The 22,535-nt window shown below is 39.6% G+C and overlaps 1 protein-coding gene across 1 annotated transcript in view; it reads right to left on the bottom strand.

The window, feature by feature from the left end:
• Window positions 1-22,535, bottom strand: part of SORCS3 (sortilin related VPS10 domain containing receptor 3) — a 273,977-nt gene that overhangs the window by 125,628 nt on the left and 125,814 nt on the right. The window contains exon 4 of the mRNA XM_042863904.1: window positions 3,710-3,868. Coding sequence (XP_042719838.1) covers window positions 3,710-3,868 — 159 coding nt within the window. The remainder of the gene's footprint in view (window positions 1-3,709; window positions 3,869-22,535) is intronic.

Genomic DNA, 22,535 nt, shown 5'->3' with positions numbered 1-22,535 from the left:
TTTCATCAAGAGATGATATGAGAAGAACAATATGGCCTGGCCAAATTCTTAAAAAGTAAGGTAGAGGAGTAACTAGACTCCACACAACATAGGGTAAATGTGTAACAACCCTTCAAAAGGGTCACAAAGTTCTGTATTATTCCACATATTCATTAGTATTTTAGACTAGTGAATACACTTTCAAAACTGGCAGAAATCAATTTGGAAGGGACAGTACATCTGTTAGAGAAAGGAATTCAAAATGTGTTGGATTTTATTTGGTTGGTTGGGTTTTATCAACTAGAGAAATAGTCTAATATTGTTGTCAAATATGCAAAGGTTAGCTAAAACTAGGGAGGTCTGCTTAGGACAAAGAACTGATTTCAAAAGTTTTGATAGAGCTATCAGTGAGAAAACATCAGGAAAATATTCTAGCGGGAAAGTCCAAAATATTGAGCAATTTTACTTCACACAAAAGCATTGTTTCCTATTTTAACACACAAAATAATTTTAAAATCTAATCTAAACAGTGATCCAACAGATTGTAGGGCACCAGCTGTAGATTTTTCATTATATTATAGAGAACAAGTTACTCAGGGAAATGTATTTTCAGATTCATTCTTTTGAATTTCTAAGTTTACCAAAGCTTCCTTACAACATATTACTTCAAATTGAAAGAAAATAAACCTAATATTAATTTGAAAGTTATCTCTAGGCTGAGAAGTGAAATGAAATTTGCAAACTTGTTTACACATTCGAGAGAGGATGGATTAGTTCCTCCCTTAGCGATTCCTAATGTTGGGAGTCAAATTGTATTTGGTGAGTTTTCAGATTTATTTGGTGTGTTTTAACTCTGCCTCAAAAGCAATCATTATAAATACATTTTAAAGGTCATGCACACTTCTAAAGCTTAAAGGAGGGAGGATTTTGTAGGAGTGCCTACAACACTGATCTTAAAGCAGTCCAGTGACTTTCACTGGCATCTTCCTGATCACACTCAGTGGATGAGCATTAGCTGCAGGTTCTAAGCTAATTATAAACTTCCTTTTTTTTTTTTTTTTTTTTTTTTTTTTTAATTCTCTGCATGCATTTAACTCAAAAGGTACCTATGGTTTTCTCAGCAAAGGGCTGCCCCTGGAAGTAAGAGGTATGCTTAAGAGCAGTTGTATTCACACCACCTGGGTTCACAAAGTAAGAAACCAAGCACAATCTAGTCTGTGCCAGCCAGGCAACAATTCAGTCCGGCAACTTCATGCTGCCTCACTTGATGCATCTTCCTGAATACTGAGGAAAAGTATCACGATTGGATTAGCATCATGTGTGCCCAGCAGGTCAAGGGATGTTATTCTCACCCTCTACTCTGCCCTGGAGAGGCCATATCTTGAGTACTGTGTCCAGGTCTGCACTCTTCAGTTCAAGAAAGACTGGCAACTTCCAGAGGTAGTCGAGCAGAGGGTCACAAAGATGACAAGGGGCTTGGAGCATCCCTTATGACAAAACGTTGAGATATGTAGGACTGTTCCATCTGGAGAAGACTGAAGGGGGATCTTACCAATGCTTATAAATACCTAATGGGCAGGAGCCAAGTGGGCAGAACCAGGCTCTTTTCAGTGGTGCCTAATGAGAAGATAAGAGGCAATGGGCACAAGGCGCATCATAGAGTTCCATACAAGCAACAAGAAGAACTTTTTTACTTTGAGGGTGATAGAACACTGGAACAAAGTGCTCAGAGAGGTCTTAGAATCTCCTTCCCTGGAGATATCCAAAATCCATCTTACCACTTTCCTGTGTAAAGAACCTTTTGTTAAAACAAAAGGTAAGACTGGATGATTTCCAGAGATCCCTTCCAACCCCTACAACTCTGTGTGAACATAAACGAATACAAAGACAAATGTAAAGACAAAGTGTGAACTTCATGTAGCTTCATTTCACTTTGACAGCCTACACCATCTTTGTGCTTTTACACTATGGACAAATTTGTTCAGTTCGCAGGATAAAACACAAGCAACCCCCAGGATGTTCTAATTTGCACTTCATTTTTCTTCTCTCTCTTCTGAGCACATGAGAACAGCTGAGGTGAACTACACTCTCCAGATATGAATTACTTTGAAGGAGCAGGAGCAAAAATTCTCTCAAGCCATTAGTGCAGTAATTAACACCTTACAGGAAAGCATATGTATTTGAACACACATGCTTCGTATTTTGATTTATTTTTCCACTGGCTAATATGGAGGGGGAAAAAAAAAACACCAAAACAACAAAACCACAGAGCACTAGAAATAGAAGTACAGTGTTAAAACCAAAGAGCAGATGCTTCACATTCACTACAGCTGGATCTCTTTGCAAACACATATCCAGCACATTATATCTGGCTTCTCACATCCATGCATGCCTCACCAGCTGTCTGTTTCTTTCAGCACTGTCTTTATACAAACACCAGTACCATTTAAAATCTTTACATCCAGTTTAAAAATGGCATCAAATCATTCCATGACATCAGACAAATAGACTGGTCGTTCTAGCTTCCTTCAAAATCCTGCTTACACTGAACATCTGAATGCAGAAAACTATTTGACATTTGACTAACTCCTTCTTACTGTAAGCATTTGATAGTATGAAAGGAGTCTATTTGCAATAGCTCTGTGCTTGCAAATGTCACTCAAGCATCATCAGTAGCCCAGCAGCAAACCACCTGGTGCCTGCCACAGCATTCTGTTTACAACGGGAGGGAAAGGTTACATTGGGAAGTACAGCACCAGTACATTATGTGATTGTATCCTCAATCTTTGGTAAAGATTTATAGTAGCCTTTCAAAGGAAGTACTGTCAAACAGGAAACACAAAGATTCAGGAGTTTTGCCCTATAACCAAGGATGTGAGATTGTCTAATATAAAAGCCTGACAGATAGCTGTAAGAAGTGAAGGTCCCTCCCAAAACATGCACACATACTTGACAGATTAATGCAAAAAACTTAAATGATCTCTTCAGCACATTTTTACTTCTTTCCACAGTCTAAAGATGACAGAAACTGAAAACAGAAAAGAAAAACTTGACAGGCTTTAAGCCTTCTAAAATTTGTAGCTTGATAATCTGGCCTATGCTGTAGCTTTGCACTGAAGTATGGACTACTGTTCCAGAAGTGGAGCCACACTTACATGTCACACTGCACTCACATTGCTCAGCATCTTTCAAGATACATAAACACCATATCAGAGGAGACTAAGGTCAAAGAAGCAGACATAAGAGTTGTCTCCCTAACAAAAGCACTGTAAAGTGACTTAATAAGAGGCACAGCAGAATCCTTCATCTGTTGCTGCTCACTGATTTCCAGATTAATGAACTGCAGTACGCAAGCAGAAAGCTTTGTACACAACAGCCAGCTGCTGTGAGCTGACTCAGTGCTCAACGCTCACAGACAGCGCAGCTATCACTAAGAGCTACAAACAAACAGCTTTTAGAACAGCTCCATATCTCATGCCAAACATATGAAAGAAGAGAAGAATCTGACTATTACCACTACTGAAGTTTCCATACCCATCGTGATTGCCACACAATTCCTTTTAGCAAACTGGTTTTGTCACTTGGGTGAGTTTTGAACATATCTAAACCTGCAAGGTGAGAGCATCAAAGGACATCATAATTTCTACACATTCTCTGGAAACATTTGGCTCTAGACACTATTTTAAGCACCTGGCTCAAGTATCGCTGAAACATGAAATCAATTGCTCACCTTTTGATCCAGACTGTAAGCCAGGATCCACTCCTCCTGCTTGGGGTGAAAGAGCAGACTTTGGATATAGAAGTTCAGACGGTACTTCTGGTATGTAGCTCCTTCATCAGAGCTGATGAGAATGCTGCTCTCAATGTCTGGATCACTGAGAAGCATGATCTAAAGAGGAAAATGGAAGGAATAATGAATGTGTGAATGGAAAAGTAAAGCTGAACGTCATTTGACAGCTCTAATTCGTATTACTCATATTCAGAATGTTGTTCCACAGTGTAAAGGGCCTACAGGATTTCCCAAATAACTTGTGTTTTCTAAATGTTTGGTTTCTATCCTGTTTGGTGATTCATCCACTGGTGAGATTGCAATTTTTTTTTTTTTTTTTGTCCAAAAAAATCAGAAAGTCTAAGAATGAAAATGCCATTATGATATTACTTAGGCAGAGCAACTTCAGAGAGCCACATCTGGCTCTTCCTGGACCCTTTTTTAGTCTGTTGCTTCCCTCCAGAAATGAGGAATTTTCTCCCCAAAAGTAAACATGGAAGTCCTGAGGTTTCAGTCTCGTTACTTGGCAGTTCACAGAGCTACAGACAAGAGCATCACTTCATTGGAAATAGAATGACTATGTGGATCATCTGCTGGCACCTGAAATTAGTCCACAGGTGTGGGTGCAAGCATTGCTACATGACCTTATACATCACACTTCCAATCCATATATTAAGAGAAATCATATTTTCACTCATAAAGCACATAATTTTCCGCAAGTACAGGAAAGTGTATGACCTCAATTTGTACAAGGAAAAAACACCTTTGCACTTTTGATTTTAATTAGAAAATTATTAGCCATATTTTAAAATGGGCTGATTCCACATTATCAGATGCCATGCTCTATGTAAATGTTATCAAGAAAAATGTTGTGGATACATTAACACCATCTTATTAACATCTGGAGAAAATAAAATCCCATTAAAGCAAATGCCAACACCATAAAATAAAGGCAAACAGTGGGAAATAAATTAGAGCCATGCTAAACACAGCAGGTTATTGATACGCTAGCTGAAACAAATATAGAAACTGATTTTCAGCAGGAAAACAGATTCAGGAGCAGCCATTTCTAGATAGCTGTGAAATGATCAGCTAAGTGAAAATGTAACAAAACTGCCTTGGATTGCGCGTCCAAATAAACTCTTCTCATCCAACTTCAAGACTATGAACTTTAGATGCATGGATTTTGACAGCGTTTATTACAGAAGTTAGTTAAAAGGAATATCAAAATCCTTGGTCTGTTAGACCCTGATCAAGCAAAATAAATAAATAAATAAATAAATAAATCAGGGTTTAACTTCAAATAGCTCATTAACTCTATGAAGTCACCAAGGAAATGAATATAATGCAAATTGTTTCTGATCCTTTCCATTAAGAAAAGTGCCTTTTAATCTAGAGCTGGAAGTTGTCCTAAGATGAAGCCACCTGTATGAATCCAGCTTGAGTTCACAGATCCTTCAGCACCTCTCATATTAGCAACTAGAAGCCTCACAAAGCAATCCCCACCTGCTCCCAGAGAACTGAAAATTGCTTCTGCAGAATGGAAGGCCCTAAGACTGCCAGCACAAGAAGTTATTCCAGGGAGTTGCTGCATTTAAAGAAAGGATAGTTTGGGAATAAAGATTTTTTCCACCTGATATCACAAAGTTACAAAACTAATAACGAAGATTAAAAGGTCACTATTAGCTGTCCTAAGCTCCTTATTCGAGGACAGAATTCTTAACAATTGCACAGACCTCACGTAGTAAAGATGCAAAACATCCACTCTGCCCTTTCACACATGATCCTCAACACACAGTTGGGAACTTCAAGAAATTGGTCAGATGAAGTGAAAAAAGCAATTTTTCCACCAGATGGAATAAACTGTTTGATTTTGTTAACCCTGGAAGCATAATAGTGGTTGCAAAATCACACAACTAAACCTCTCAGCTAGGAAAATTAACAGTCAACCTTATTGGAAGATTAAAGGGAAAGCTAAAATAGATTAACAGATCTTGTTGCAAGTGCCATCACATTAGTCACAAACCATCCCTCAGTCAGCGCTTGATATCAACACAGCAAAAATTCTTCTGCAATGTTTTCAAATGGAAAATGGAATGACAACACACACAACAACCCTGTTAGCACTCACTCTTCCAGGAAAAAGCTGATTAATCACAAAGCAGGAGGTTCAAAGTGAGAAATAAAAGGCCACTGTTGCGAAGCAAGGACAGGTTCACAGTTTTGTTCAAGAGAGTTGTGGCAAACAAGATTTGGCTTTACGTTACTATTGCTTATCTCTTCTCTGCTGGAAGTTACTGGGAGGTGATGGGAAAACTTTTGGAAGGGGAAACAGCAGATATTTGTCAAAGGCCCAAAACTGTCACTTCTCATTATGGAAACAAGGAGAAGGATCTGCCCCATGTGAGATTTAGATTAATTGCTTTTCATTAAGAGCCAATAAACAAACTCTGGTCAGAATGGGCATTTCTGCCAGCACCCTGTGTTGCCATTTATAATTGCCGTAAGGAAGAGCAAAGGAGTACCAGAGAGTTGTCAAATGTAATTTATAGGTTTCTAAGACCTAATATTTTCTATAGTATTAAATTGCAGCCTTTATTAAAAAGGAAACTACATTTCAACTGCCATATTATAGAATACATACATACAAACACATATAAAATGTATTCTAATATATAAATCAGCGCTATCTTCAGTTGCTGTCTTCTCCAGTTTTAACAGAGAGGTGGTGGGGAGGCAGGACAGGTGAAGGGGAAGTCCTTGAAAACATATTTGAGATGAGAAGGTTTATACTACATAGGACTTCCTCTGCAGCTTGTAGCTTGGCCTCCAAAATTCAGTGAGCAATGGCAAGCACCAGACAAAACAAATCAGACCAAAAAAATCAGCCTGAACTTCAGGTAGCACCATAAGAAATGAAAGCCACGGGAGAGAGCTGCCTGGCATGTGATATGTCTCTGTTTAAAGCAGGAGCTCAGAGAACATAAAGAGCTATCCTGAATGAACTCCAGAACAACAGGCACCGGCAGAGAAAGTGCAAAAAAGTTATATTCTTCAGGTAAACTACCTTGCCTGAACAACAAAAACTGCACTAAGATTTTCAGCACACGATCAGGAGAAACATCTTGCTCTGAATCCATGAAGGGGATTTATCCCAGGAAATGAACGTGGGCTGCAGGCAGAAAGAACAAGGTAGGGAGAGGGTCATACTTAATACTTGCCATGCTATATTTGGTTCTGAAATTACAGACTTAGCTAAGAGCCACTGACGTTCACCAGGGACCATGTAAGACTCAAAGGAGATGTGAATGAATTCCAAAGTGGACATGAAGTGAGGCCACATCACAAATCCACTACATGGGAATGCCCATTAATGCAGCTGATACAATAAAAACTAAGGCAAGATTTGTAACTAGAGGTTCCCACTACTCTGATTAAAATTCCAGCTGCATCATTGGGTTAACACAAACATCTTCTTCAGGCCTGATTTCACACAGATGGTGTCACACTCTTCATCCTCTGCTCCAACCTCACCAGGCACGAAACAGCTGTGACCTGGAATACTGAACCACACTATTAATGAGCTAGTACATTTCTGATGGGTACAATGCTGCAATGAGCCCAGACTACTGGCTTGGAGTTACAAGTAGCCTGAGCTCATATGTAAATTTGTGTACCATAACTATGCTTAACACTTCCCTATAGTTTGGCACTCAGTTCTTCTCCCAGCACCTTTCATTGCTCTGCCCTCACTCTAAAGTCCTGCTCAGCACATCACCCCCAACCCTTTATCACGTTACGTTATAGGCAAATATCTGCAGCAATAGTGTCACTGCGTTATGTTAGCAGGAAGCCTTCCAGTAAGTGAACAAAGAGGACAGATTCAAAATAAATGACTTTTGTTCCCAGAAATAAGTAGATATCATTAAAACATTATGTACTGCCTCCTGATTTTCCTCTGCACATCCAGTGCGCTTTTGTGGTTCTTTTCATAGTTCCTAGTCAAATTCTCATTTCCCTACTGAAAGTGCTATTATGAAGAGAAATAAATACAACAGACCAAAAAAAAAAGTCCACCTACAAACCACTCAAGTCTCCATAGCTACAAAAGAATCCCAGGTCCATAGCACTGCATTAGCCACTTGCCTTGGAGCACTGCCTTGCCCAATTCTGTGACTCAGAAAGTAGTTCTGTTTTTGCGGTGTTGTTTGTGGCAGGAACTCCAGGTTTCCTGTTCAGATTTCACAACTTCATAGTGATTTCTATACTGAATGTTTTAGCTTTTTATCATTTTGAAGAAACGCTTAGACCCTCGGTTCCTAAGTACACTGAATCTTTTCAAAGCCAGGCAGAGGATTTTCTGTAGACATGGCTTTATCTACAGCAACAACAAGAAAACACAACTTTACTGTTTTGAAGCTTTTTTTTAATCTTTGCTCTCCCATTTTGATTTAAACCATATTAGCTTTGTGTTTAAAAAGCTGCAAAGCTTCAATAGCTTATGCTGAAATGTCAGTGCAAAAGGAGAATTGTTGTATTTTTGGACTTACGATGTCCATTACACTTTTTGAAATCAAAAAATAAATACATTTGAAATTATATTTATAGGTGTAAAGAAATAATTTTATTCTTGCAGAATATCAGTTCACCACACATATGCAGTGTGAACAATTTGGAAATTTTTAAATGAGAAAACTGGTCTAAAATGCTTCAGTGACATTAAAGTCTGACCATATGAAAAGCCTCGCTGGAAAATTTTGGAAGCCCATTCCTCTCTTATCCTTTTTCCCTCCCTCCTATATTATTACTTCAATTTACTTGTGCAGCATGCTAAATGTCCACAGAGATATATATATACACAACTTAACTATCTTTAGAACATAGCTACAAAGCATACCTGATGCCCTTTTATGTCTATACCATGGAGAACAAATGAAACTCACTGCAAACAAAATCTCATCTTTCTTTCCTCGCCATGTTACCATTCAATTGAAAAACTTCAGTTTAATTAAATTAGGCTATATGCCTCTAACACAAAAACACACACCAATACCTGCTTCTTACCAGAAAATGTGACACACATAAATAAGCATTTAAAAAAAAAAATCATAAAAAAACTCACATTACTGTGGAATGTATTAGAAAGCATACACCATCTTACACAAAGTTTTGTAGAAGTTGTTCAGAACACAAGATTCCCGCTCACTGCTCTGTAGTTAAATCAACTCCTGTAACTAACATAAGAAAAGAAAGTCAACCCCTACTTTCAAAAATTAAAACCAGCATATCAGGAAAAGTGGGAGATGACAGTGATAAAAATCTGCTCTCAAGAGAAGCCTTGTTTAGTCAACATGCAAACAGAGCAAAGAAGAAAGCTTCCCTAGTACAGTTCCCATATTAGTGCAATATGCCAGTACTGCTTGCAGTACAGCATGTGCACAGATGAAGAGATTGCCAGCTCTATTACACCCAACCCATTTCTCAGTCATCAACAGCTGTGATAAGAGGGACCATGGTACTCTAGGACACCAAACAAGACAAACATGAGAGGGGCAATAAGCTTTCACATCATTACCATCATTGAGACTGAAGAAGAGACTTTGCAACCCCTTGTGTTACATGCTAGATTTGGACTTCAAGCTCCTACTTGCTTCACATGGCTCAAAAACTTCCTCAATTTTCAGGGCAACCTGTGGGCATCAGTCAAGCAGTAAAGATGCACCGAGCTTTCATGAAAGATAAATTGCCTGGACCTAACCCCTTTCAACTTCTTGTAGCTTCACTTCTTATTACCTGAAATTTAACATTAGTAACAGATTTAATTAATGAATATAGCACCAGATTACCATCTCTCAGAACCATAACACTGTAATCTTAAAGGATGAAGTGCACTGCACTCACTTTATAAGGGTTTATGAAGCATGTGTTATAAAAGTACCTCAACCATAAGGCTTTTATACCTTGGCATTCACTTCAATACAATCCCATAAAATTCAAGCAATCTTTAAGTGTTAAAGGTGACTTTCACTACTGTATTTATTATTGGATAATGAAAAATGAGTCAGACATCCATAGAAAATGAGCAATGAAATAGAGTTTCCTGAGACTTTTATGCTGGATCTGCATTACATGAACCATGACCAGATGACCAAATAGCCCTCTTAAGACCAAAAGGCACTTGATGCTAGTCTCTCTCCAGAATTTCTTTTCCATCAGGATTTCTATGTAATCACAAACCAGTATCTACTCAGCCAGAATTCCACCGCTCATCACTGAACTTTACAGATGTCAGTAGCTGTTTGTGCATCTAACACCTGAGAAAGATCTCATACACAGTCCATCAGTTGTGGACTCCAGTAAGTTGGTTTGAGAAGAAGGCATGGATCTCTGTCGTTTAAGTTAGGGGGACCCTATCGTAGAGTTCCCCATCTTAACAACACTGAGAGAAAAATGAGAGCAAATTCTTCAGTCTGGCTACATGCAAGTCCCACGCCTTCTTTGTAGAATATTTTCCCTGTTGCAGAAGGAACATGAAAGATGAGCACAATGACATAGAGAATAATAATCAATGAATATATATATCATTTTTTTAACTTAAAAGAGTAGGGCCTTCTTGCAATACTGCAACACCAAGAGGGCACAACTTGGATTCATATTTATGAATAACCCTTTCTGAAATGTAACATATAACTTTTCTGTTCTATCTTTGCTGTATCTACATTTAGACAAACCATCTGCAGAAATAAGAGTTAGCAAGTTTCAATATAAGTTTCCTACGTTATTCTGCCTAGGTACCAATAGCATTTGGTCAATCAGGAACAACGTGAGCATAAAACTGCTGTTCAAACAGTACACCAGGATCAGATTCACTGTTGAATCTTGAACTTGAAAAAGAATCCTGTTATCATCAGAAACAAAACTATGAATTATAACTATAATCAACCTAACTTAAGCTTTGATTTGACAGATCTTGGAACAGTAATTTAAGGGAATCTAAATCTAGTTCATGAGGACTAGATAACATACGTGTCTGTATAATCAATGAATATACAGATGTTATAATTATGAAATAAACGAGAGTTCTCAAAAAGAGAACAGATAGAGTGCTTACCCTCATCCTGTGCTCATTATAAAACTCCATAGGAGAGATCTCCAGAAAAGATCCTTCCCCACTGGTACTCAGCTCTTAAATGGGTCAAGGAGAGGTGGAGCCTCACTTCACCCCTTCCAGCAGCACAGGTGAATTGCCTTCACCTGTGATCCCAAGGCTGACTCATTGCTCACCTCAGATGATCAATCAGAGGTTCAGGCTGTGATTCAGCAGTTCCCATACAGTGTCTGAATGTAATAGTAGTATTTCATACACTACATGTGAAACAGGAATGTACAGTCTTAGCTCATGCTACATACAGTTTGGCTCAGTCAAGGATGACTGTACATCTAAACATTTCAGCAGTTCTTCCATTTCCTTCTCACAAATACTAAAAAAGAGAAATGCCAGAACTACTTTGGGGAAAGTCGGAGATTGAGCACTTTTGTGGTAGAAGAATAATTATCTATCATCCTCCTGTCTGAAGATCCACAGGAGTTATTTCATCCCAGAGCACATATGATTAACTTCGAGGAAAAACATTAGTAAAAACATGACACAAAATGAGGACCAGCATCACCTTACTTTCCCAAAACAGAGACACAACAGCCTACAAAGTTTGTTTACAGTGAAGAACCCTGGTTAATATTTCTGACCTCTGTTGTTTTTATATGTAATTACATCCAGATTACAACTACAACTAGTTCAGGTTTGTACAAAAACTAAACAATCTCTTGGCATTGCAGCCATACCTGCCTTAAATTGCCAAATCAAAACAAAGCACTTGAACAGAATGCTAAACTCATACACCCCAATCCCTATGGAAAGAAAACTTCATTTAATTACCATCTCCAGCAGCTGTGCAAGAGCACAGATGCACCTTAGAAGGATGCCCTGAGGATCAGGAGCAAATCAAGGCTAAATTGGATACAGAGCAAGAACCCCTGAAGGAAAACCACTCTACCATCCTCCTTGGCAGGTGTGAAAATGAAAATACATCATGACTCCAAGGCTTAGGCCAAGTCAGAGCTGGGAACAGAACTCAGGCACTAAGACTGCTGTCCTAATCCACCCATAACACCAGTCCTAGGCTGGACGCATTTTGCATGTACAGAAGCAGGATAAGCCATCATACTAAACCCAATAAAGCAGAACATCTAAAGTTTGTTTTACTGCTAAGCAGGCCAGAACAACATGTCTCTCTGCTTTCTCTTGCATTTTGGCACTGGACACATGTACTTTTCACTTTTAATTACAAGGCACAGCAAGCATTTGCTTGTTAAATTTCAGGTGCCAGTAGGGATTGGAAGCCATCCAAAAATCATGTGTTTGACCTGGTAAAGAGTGACTGATTGGCAACAGCTATGTGCTTGGTTATAAAACCTTTTCATTGCCACAGCAAGGCAGAGTTTACCAAAGTAAGTTCACCTCATTATTCTCTTGTTATAGCTGCACATCCTTGGGCTCCCCACAGCTCATCAGTGCAAAGACCTCTGACACAATAACCCCACCTTTATGTTGCTATCTTAGTGCTACATGCTATTCACAGAGAGCTCCCATTCAGCTGTTTTGCCAGAGGCATTTCCATATCACAGCATGTTCAAGCACAGTGCCTCTCTGTGAACAGCCAAATGATTATAAGCATCACCACTTAAAGCCAAGTTTGTATAGATCCAGTTTGGCCACTGTTTCCACATTTGGACCTGGATAAGAAGTAGAAGTCACCTGGCTAGTGACTTGAGGCAACAACCAGTGCTGCCATTGGGAAAAGCAGAATTGTATCAGGAGATAGATGTAAAGCTGCTGATCTATGTGTGCTTTGCTCTCAAGTTTGGTTTTCTTCATACCATAGCTGCGCATGATGCCTTTTTTGCTCTTCTCAGTTCTGCATAGGAAAGCGTTGCAATATCCAACACATTGCTTTGTGGTCACCAGCTTTTTCTAGTGGCACAGAACAGCTCTGATCCCAAACTGTATGCAGAGAAAAAGCAAAAGCAGTATTCACTGTTATAATTATATGCTATTTGAGTAAATGCATGGTTGTACTATTCTCCACAGAACTACAAAGGAATTTTCACCGTTATGGTAACTTACTGTGTAAGCAGAAATAGTTGCAGAAAATAACGTTATCAGTAGAGAGAGGCTATGTACACAAGAACTGCTGGAAATAAGAATGCCATTTCTATAAAAACACTCCTCTGATTATAGGCCTCACTTGGAAGAAGACTTTACATGTGGGAATAAGTTTACTCACAGTGGTTGCCCCGTTACAGAAAACAAAGAGATGTGCATGGATAGTTCCTCATGAGGTAAACTTCTGCAGCCTATATACAGCAGTCTGTTTCATTTGAGAACAGTAGAGTGTTTCATGACTCTTTACAAAAATAAAAACTGTGTTATATATCTCCCTTGAGGCCATTAAACTTGAATACAATTTTAAGTGCATCATTGCTTTTCTACTGCTTACACACTTAATTTTTAGTCAGAATGCACAGAGAACATAGACAACAGTCAGATTTATAAATGTTCACATACAGATGCTAATAATCTATCTCAGTTTACTTACCTAGTATCTATTCCCTGCACTATCTATATGCAGTATCTATTACATGCACTTCTCTTCCTAATTTTCCCTCACTGGTTCAAGTCAAAGAGGTAGGAAGAGGTCTGTTTTCTGGATAGGAAGTTGACGTAAACAAAAATTAAGGCTTAAAATTACAAAACATGATGGCATTGCACTGCTTTGCACAGTAGCATTAAGCTCTAACCCATTCCCTGTGGTTGCAAGCTTTACCTGCTAGCTCAGCCACCAGTTCCTAACATCTAGGAAGGCTCAGGACAATGGAACAGGATTCATAACTGTCAGCTCACTGATTTTCACATTTCTCATTGTATTTGCAAAAGTAACTCCCAATTATACAGTTCCAGCATTTTTATTGTGAAAGTCTTGGCTATAATTACACACTGAGAAAGTGAGGGACTGCCTCAGTGACTTAAAACTGCTGCCATTATGTCTTATTCCAATACAGTAACTGATACCTTGCAGTCTTGGGAAAATCACACACGCTGCTCTCAACATCCTTTTCCACACACATACACAATCCCTGGTCATTGCAAGGCTAGTTATTAATAGCAAAAGAGGAGAGGTAGCTGGTAGAAGAAATACAGGTTTGATCTTCAGCACAACCTTAATACTTCGGTTTAGAAATGTATTGACAAAAATCAGAAAACTGCCACGTTGACTCCGTCTTTCCATCCATTCCCAGAACCCAAGCTCTGTGTTCATCACCTCTACTTTACTGGTGCATCCCTGGACATCAACACTTAAGATTTGCTGCTTTATTGCAATCACTTTTAAGGATCTCATTGGCCTGCCACTGTATGGCTCCAAAGGAGCCAAAAAAATGTCAGATGAGCTTTTTTTGTTTGAAAAAGCAGAATCGGCTTTTGTTACAAGAGAGAACTAAAAGGTTATGGAACCCACTGCAAAGCAGCACCTGTCTATCCTCAGACAGAAATGTGAGGCTTGACAAAGTGTTGATTTCCCAGACTTACTGAAAAACTATTGCCTGATTTTCCTCCTACTGTCTCTGTGCTCCACGTAGGAAATCTCTGTCATTACTCCAAGTTCACCAACATCTGTCTGTGTACAGAGACACAGGGCATTTGAGGATGGGCAGGGAACAAGGGCAATGAACCCTGGCTAGTGCAAAAAGAAATCTCAAACATTCTAAGATGTGCTGAAATGTTTCTCTAAAATCTAGTCCAGCTAAGCTCCATGAAGAAAAACTGCTCCTAAAAACAGTCAAGCAAAAGAGTCCAGGATTCACTGCTTTTTGAGGCAACATGGTTTATAACAGACCTGAGCAGAGCAGAGCTAAAGTTAGTTATTACGCTTACACTGTAAGAGGAAGTGTGGATAACTGAGGAGCACAGATGTGGAAGGGGAGTAACATACAGCAAAGCCAAAGCTCTGGACATGTTGCTGAGCTTGCAGAGGCCACAGCACTGTGGAACTCAAGCACTCCAGGTGAAAGCATAGCGCTATGTACTGTGCATGGCTAGAAGTAACAGTAAGATACTCTCCTTGGGAAGTCCCACTTAAACTTAATCTCATTTTATGACAAGACTAGGTATCTAGTTGAACAAGGGAAGCCAGTAGATGCAATCTTTTTGAATTTTAGCTAACATTTTAATGCTGTTTTTCAGAGTATACTTCTAGACAGAAAAGTCCAACATACAGCTTGACAGGTACACAATAGGATGAGTAAACAATTGACTGATGGGTTGGACTCAAAACAACATTGTAAATGGTATTATATCATGCTGGCAGCCAATCACTAGTGGAGTTCCCCTGGGCTCCATTTAATAGTCAGTTCTCTTCTATAAATGATCTTGATTCGGGACTTGAATGTATACTAAGTTTGCAGAAAACACTAAATTAGGAGGAGATTTGACTCCCTCGAGGATGGAAAGGCTTTGCAGAGAGATCTTGAAAATTTACAGAGCTGAGCAATCACCTACTATGTGCAATTTAACAAGCAGTGGATTCTGCACCTAGGACAGAAAAACCCTGGATATATCTGCAGACTGGGTGACAAGTGGCTAGAGTGCAAAATCACAGAAAGGGATCTGGGGCCCTGATTAACAAGCTGAATCTGAGTTGGCAGTGTGTTCTGGCGACCAAAAGGGCCAACCTGGGGTGCTCTAGGGTGCATCAACCCCAGCACTGCTGGCTGATCAAGGGAAGGGATTGTCCCACTCTGCTCTGCATGGATGCTTTCTCACTGAGTGCAGTTTAGGGCACACAATTATAAGAAGGACATGAATGATTAGAGAGTGTCCAGGGGAGGGCTGCAAAGATAGCAAAGGGTCCAAAGAGCAATATGTATGAGGAGTGCCTGAAGTCACTGAATTCACTCAGCCTAGAGGAGATTAAGGGGAGGCCTCATGATCGCCTGCAGCTCCTCGTGAGGAGAGCAGAGGGCTAGTGATAGGACCTGAGGGAACAGAATGGAATTACATTGGGGAGGGGAAAGTGTTCTTCACCAAGAAGGTGTGAACAGGCACTAGAACAGGTGTCCCACTGCAGAGGTTGTGACACCAAGCTCATAGAGCTCAAAAAGCGTTTGGACGATGCTCTCAGAATTACGGCTTGAATTTTGGGCAGCCCTGTGGAGTCAAGAGGTGGATTCAACGATCCTCATGGGTCTCTTCAAACTCAGGATATTGTGATCCTGCAGACTCTGCTCATCGGCTCATCGAAAATTCACTCAGTGAGAAGTACTGAATTTTTTTATTCTTTACTTTGGAAAAACTGAAATAAAATATATTGTACCATGGATTGTCAAGTTTTAAGGTTATGGTTTTGGATGGGTTGGTTTGTTGTTTTGTTTATCTCAAAGAAAAATAACTATCTCCCAGTGAACCAGATCTAATCCCTAACGATTGAGGTCACAATATTATTGAGACTCACAAGGATTCACATGCACCTTTTCCAAGGGCTTCTCTCCACCCATTCTATTATTTTTCTTCTTTTTTTTTTTAATGACAGCATGCTGACTCATTATTATTGATTGATTATCCTGCTGTCTGTGAAGCACCATTCCCCTCCTCGTTAATTCAAAACTACTTCATTTTTCATACTTCATAAATTAATATATTATTGGAGCTGCAGCTGTAAAGGAGATGGCAATGTTTCATAGAGAGGCAGGGAGGGTAGAGAAAGGATGGAAGTCTCAGAAACCAGCCCTATGTCAGGATCTGCAGCTCAGCCAGCCCTGCTGAAGGGTTGGATATAGGCAGCCTCTAAAAGGTGATGCATCCTGACAGTCCCAGTTTGTACCTGTAACCAAGGCAGGACCCTCAAACTCCTACAGGTCTGCTCTGCTTCACTTCACAAAAGCAATGGCCATGCTAAGTGACAAAACCGCAGCTTTATTTTAGTGGATATTATAACTTCTGATCTGTCCTTTAACGCTTGCTGGGTAAATTAGAACAAACTGCCTCTATTAAATACTGTCAGCCAACTCTGGAAAGTCCATATCTAAATGTGGATGTGACCTTTTCAGTTTTACCCCATCTTTACAACCATCCCTAAGGCTCTGCAGGAGCCTGACTTCTAGAAATATGAGGTGAAGTAGGCAGAAATCAGCAGAAGAGATCATCTGACTGCTAAGAAGCCAGAAAAGGCAGCCCTATCATAGATTTGCACCAGAATCCATCCTGCCAAATTAAGTCTTACCTGATAACTGGCCCTCCCTTCTCCTAACACATTAGTTTGGCTTTCTCCCATTCTCCTGTTTTCTTTCCTCACAGCCTGACTCACCAGCAATACCAGTAGACAATGAGGTACAGTAACACCCTCCAACCACTCCCAGGGTTTTTCATTCATCATCTGAGGACAATGGGAAAGAAAATTGTATGTTTAAAACTGTAGATAGCTACATTCACTGTTCACAAACTGTGCCAAAGAAACACTACTCCTTCATTTGGTTCTTGTGCATAAAGCAAACTCAGGAAAGCACGTACAGTAAGTCAGGTCCAAAGCACTTGAGTTCTGTTATGCTTTTCCATAAAATCTGTGCTTGCTTTCATTCAAATAGTCAGCTTTTTCTATGATGTAAAAGTATCCCTCCTAGCCAAAGCTCCAGACAGCAGCTAAGCTGGGATTTCAAGATCACAGTTCCCATCCTTGGTAGATAAAAGATACAGCAGGTGTCTGGCTATTTTTTTCTTATTTTACTTAAACATCCCATGTTGATGCAGTTACTCTTATCAGCTAGATTTGCAACATCTGTAAAGACTAAAATGATATTTATTTAACAAGATATTTTCCATAAAGCCAACTTAGACAGGCCTCATTTTACTCTCTATTAGTTGAATCTTATATTAGGTTTCCATTTGCTTTCAGTACCTAACTCAGCACTACTCAAATGCATATTAAATGAGTTCAGAAACCTATAAAGAGAATGTGAGTAAAAGTTATTGTAACGGTTAAGCACAAAGCTGTGAAATACAGACACATAAAGGTACACACAGGCAACTCTAATTCCGGGGTTACATAATATATGAATTTTTCCTCTTCATGAGCACCTGAACAATAACTATCAATGTAGTATGATAAGATACGTATAAACAGACACATACACATCTCTCTTTTAATCCTTCCCCCCTTCCATCTTCCATCTCCATTTCAATGATGCTGTATATAACTATTTTGTGAATTATCTCAACTGTTTATTTTTAGAAACAGCTGACATTTTAATGCACCTGTTTTTCAGAGAAATGACTGAAAAAGTCCCAATTTTCATGTTCATACATACTGAAAAATAGTATTTTTCAAGTACAACTATCAGACTGTCTCTGTTTAAGAAAGAGGGAAACTTTCAACAAGAATTCTCATAAGCTTGGGTCTCTGTGATACCTATACTGACAAATGGTTGCATCCTAGACAACAGTTGCTACAAGAACTCCATTTATCTCTGTGATTTATGTTAGGTCAGAGGAAGTAAAATTAATATCCACATGCAAACAGAGCAGTTTCTTCTTTCTTGAAGTACATAAGCCTACAGGTCAGGCCAGGTCCTAACAGGGCATCCAACATGCCAGGCCCCACTGTCCAGACTGCAGCAGAACAAGGCACTCTCTCTCAAAGGATCCTTTGGCTATCAGGGCTCACAAGGAGGCACAAGCAAACAACAGCAAAACAATATAGATTTGGGGCTACTGAAAAAGACCCGCCCGTACACTTTCCTCTGCAATCTACTGTTTTAGCAGAGAGTTGGACTGGATGATTTCCAGAGGTCCTTTCCAACCCCTACAATTCTGTGACCCTATATTTTAAGAGTATTCTACTAACACTTGAATTTTGCTTTTATTTATCAATATTTTTCATTCTCCTACACTCTCAAGAAAGAAGAAACTACTCTCTGTTTGTATGCAGATTTTAATTCTGAACCACATATAAAACAGCAATAAATTAAGTCTACTACCATAGGGAAACTACATTTCTTACTTAGGAAAGGTCAGAGAAAGATACAAAGAAAATGAGACTTCTCTGAATTCAAAAGAGGCAGTAAAAATCCTTTTAAAAGGAAAAACATTTCAAGTCCTCTTCTCCAAGTATTACAGCACCTGTAACTCAAATGAGTTCTTTTACAGTTTCAGGTCATGGTTCTGCAAACATTTACAAAAATTTTCTCTTTTCCTAGGTGACAAATTCAAGCAGAATTAATCAGACAAGTAGAGAGAAGCCCATGCACAAGAGCTCACAAGACTGAACCTCGCAGATAAAGTACATCGTGTCACACATCCTCAGACTGCCACAGAAACTGTGTGTGACCTTGAGGAAGTCATCTTTGCTTCATCAATAAGTAAAGGGAAATAATGCTACTTCATTCTCTATTTAAATCGTCGTAACTGGCAACTGATGGCAACTGCCCCTGAAGTATATTTACCAGACAGAATGTACTGCAATGTTAATGAGATCAGTCACATTTGTGCAGCCCACTGGTAAAATCAGAGAAGACTGAGCTCAGCTGATCCAGATGTTGTGTTTCAGACCTACAACATTTCCTGCACAACAGTGGGCAACTTCTTACCACAAAGGCTCATGGCTAGGTACCACGTGTTTAGAAGTGCTGAGAAGAACACCCTATACTGCTCAATGGGTCTGGAGAAGGGTGCAGAAAAATATAACTACAGCTCAGTTTGCAGCTCAGGTACATAGCCCTATTAACTGCAGCTGCAAAGCCAAGAGCTATTTAGTAACTGTATTTCACTGGACTGAGGAAAAGATTAGGAATAAAAGACTGTAGAAAAGCTGTTCTATCACTCTTGCCCCATGGATCTAACTCAGAGCCTGTACGCATCATAAATATGTCCTATAAGCGAGTGCCAATTTGCAGCAGCGCCGTTTATCACAGTGTCAGAATAATAAGGGAAAGGGGTACCAAGAACCCTTTCATTTGCCACATGACTTCAGAGTGCTCTGGAGCTCAGTCCCTCACTGATAGCTGGGGATGCAATCTTAGGGGAGAAAAACACACAAAAAAAAAAACAACAGCAAATGATTAATGGGTGTTGTGGCAAAGGATGGCAACTCAGCTCAAGATGGGTTAGCAAGCACCATGTGCATGCTGGAACCACTGTTTCATCAGCCTATCACACATTTGATGAGTAGGAAAAAAAAGCTGAGTAATTCCCTGTGGGACCAAATGGGCTGAAAACTCAAGACAAAACCAAACTGACTTCAGATCATGGGTCTGGCCTGACCCATGACAACAGAGCTTAGGAATTCCCTTAGGAGATGTGTGAGGCCAGCATGGGGTTTGCTCTCAATTACTCTCCAAGTGAGAAGGAATAAATAAAAAGGAGGTCAACGTGAGTCGCACACATTTAGGATCTCCAACTCCCACACGAGGCAATATTACTCCCAAAACACTGTCTAGTTTCCAGTCAGGTAGGCACATTCCTCTGTGATTTCAATATAACAGTCACAATTTACTTCTTCCTTCATTAACCTAAACTGCAACGCAGCATTGCTCTCTTCCAGCTCATAAACAGTTGCCTCACTTCACCCCCAAGTAACAGCACAGAAACAAACCAACCTAATTAGATTTAGCTTTTAGAGCTTCTAACTCTCCAAATATCTCTAAGCATTTCTCATTCTGATGGGCCAAGTCCAGAGGCACTAATAGGTATGAGAGCTGCCACACGTCCTTGGCTTTTATAGTTTCAGTCTTTTGGTCCTTCCATTCCAACTGCATGACAACTGGGAAGCTGGCCTGTAAAACCATTTACTCAAGGCTCTTTAGCTGAGCACTGTGAATTAATTCCTTCTTTATGCTGCTTGCAACTACTGTTCAAATCCCTTAGCTAGAAGGTCTAGCTATAAATAAAATCCCAAGTGCTTCAGTTCTGCTATAAGGAAAGAACTAGGGAATCCTCATTTCTGTAGCTGAATGATACTTCTGTGCTGACTTTCTACACAGATGGAAAGTCTACAGACCTTTTAATTGTTCAAGCTATTGCCTATAACAATGATGGTAAGAGCACAGGAGAAAAACTAAAGGCGACTGCGTCCAACGGAAATGCAAAGCAAATTCAAAGAAAGGTATTTCTAAGACATCAGAACTGTCATCACAGATCTTAAATGCAACCAGGAATTTACATTTATCCACATCTCATCTCAGCAATGCTATATACAGGCAAGTACATTTTGGTTTGATTTTGTCAGTTAGAGTTGTCATTCTCTTCCTTTTTTTTTTTTTAATGCTTTTTAACTCCATCCTATCAACCTCCACAAGAGCCCCAAGGGTAGAGATAAAACTTTCTCAGTGGAAATTGGGTTTTCAGCTAAAAGCCTTCACCAATAATATTCACTTTACAGAATATTTCATGAAAAAAATAATACAATAAATCTGTAGATCAACAACAGTTCCTCAGGATTCAAAATGGCACCTTAGTGCCTGAAAGGAGCAGAGCTGCTGACATGTGACAATTCTGTTCTCATCTTCCTCCTGCACCTTTTGGAAGGAGTCTATGTCCAGCTGTGCTGCATTAATTTCAAAATCACAAGAAGAAAGCAAACGTTCATAAATTAAAGTGATCTTACTCAACAGAAGAACCCAAGATGGGGAGGAGAGCCTTGGAGCACTTCAACTCCAATAGGTGCCATTTCAAAGTGTACATATATAGTTAAAGAACCTAAGATTCAGTTGTGGAAATGATCCATTTTTCTAACAGAAAACTTTCAAAAATAATTTTAAAAGGACAGGAAGAAAAATTGAAATTAAAATTCAGGGAAAATACTCTTATTAGAGAGTGTTTTCCCCCATTAGTGCTTTGGAAACTGCTGTGAAAATCTGCCTCTAGTTCAATGTAACCAACACCCAAAATACAGTATTAAATTAAAGGTCACCAGAGAACTGAGATCTCTGCCCAGCCAACAGCAAGGAGCATTTTGTCATATCCCTTAAAGACAGACAAGAGGCTGTGGGGTAAAAAAGCCAAAGTTGCACATTTTGCAAGCCCCAGCTTTTCAGGGCACACAGCCACCTGACCTTCAAACCGCAAGGAATGTATACTGCCAAACATACATGAACATTTCCCCTTTCTGAAGTTCACTGCAGAATTTCTGGACTTGTTAAAATGTGTATGTCAGCTGGGGCACACCAGATGCTTTTTCATGCGGTCTCTCAGGCAAAAAACTGGATGGTGGATGCACTGAAGGGAAAGATGTGCCCTGGAATATACTCCGCCAATTAGAGCATCTTCATGGGTGTGGAAGTGTCACAAATACAGACAACCTGACTTCTCACCAGGGTTCAAAACAGCAACTCATAAGAAAGCCACAGTCTTCTGGACTTCAAGGTCTGACAATCACCTCGAAATCAAGGTAGTTTTTCTTCATCTATGGAAACTTCCTTTTCAGTTCCCCAGCATGAAGAAGAAATAATCAAAGCAAGCATCTCCCAGAAGAGCAGGTACAAACCTTGCACTTTTGGTCACAAACATGCACATTGGCCAGATACAGAGTTCTGAAACTTCGAGCTCCTTCATTCTCAGAAGGAAATCAACAGTACAATCTATAGGAGAGGAAGTCGTCCTGGCTCAGAACAAGAAGCATTTCTGCTCTGGTGAAGCCGGTGTTTACAGATTCACAGTAGGCAGCAGCCCAGCCCGTCTCCTTAT

The sequence above is a fragment of the Lagopus leucura genome, unplaced genomic scaffold (genome assembly GCF_019238085.1).
Source record: "Lagopus leucura isolate 7727_CA_CO unplaced genomic scaffold, USGS_WTPT01 Super-Scaffold_741, whole genome shotgun sequence".
Taxonomy (NCBI): Eukaryota; Metazoa; Chordata; class Aves; order Galliformes; family Phasianidae; genus Lagopus; species Lagopus leucura.
Note: the sequence above shows the minus strand (reverse complement) of the source record. Positions and strands in the feature narration are given on the sequence as shown.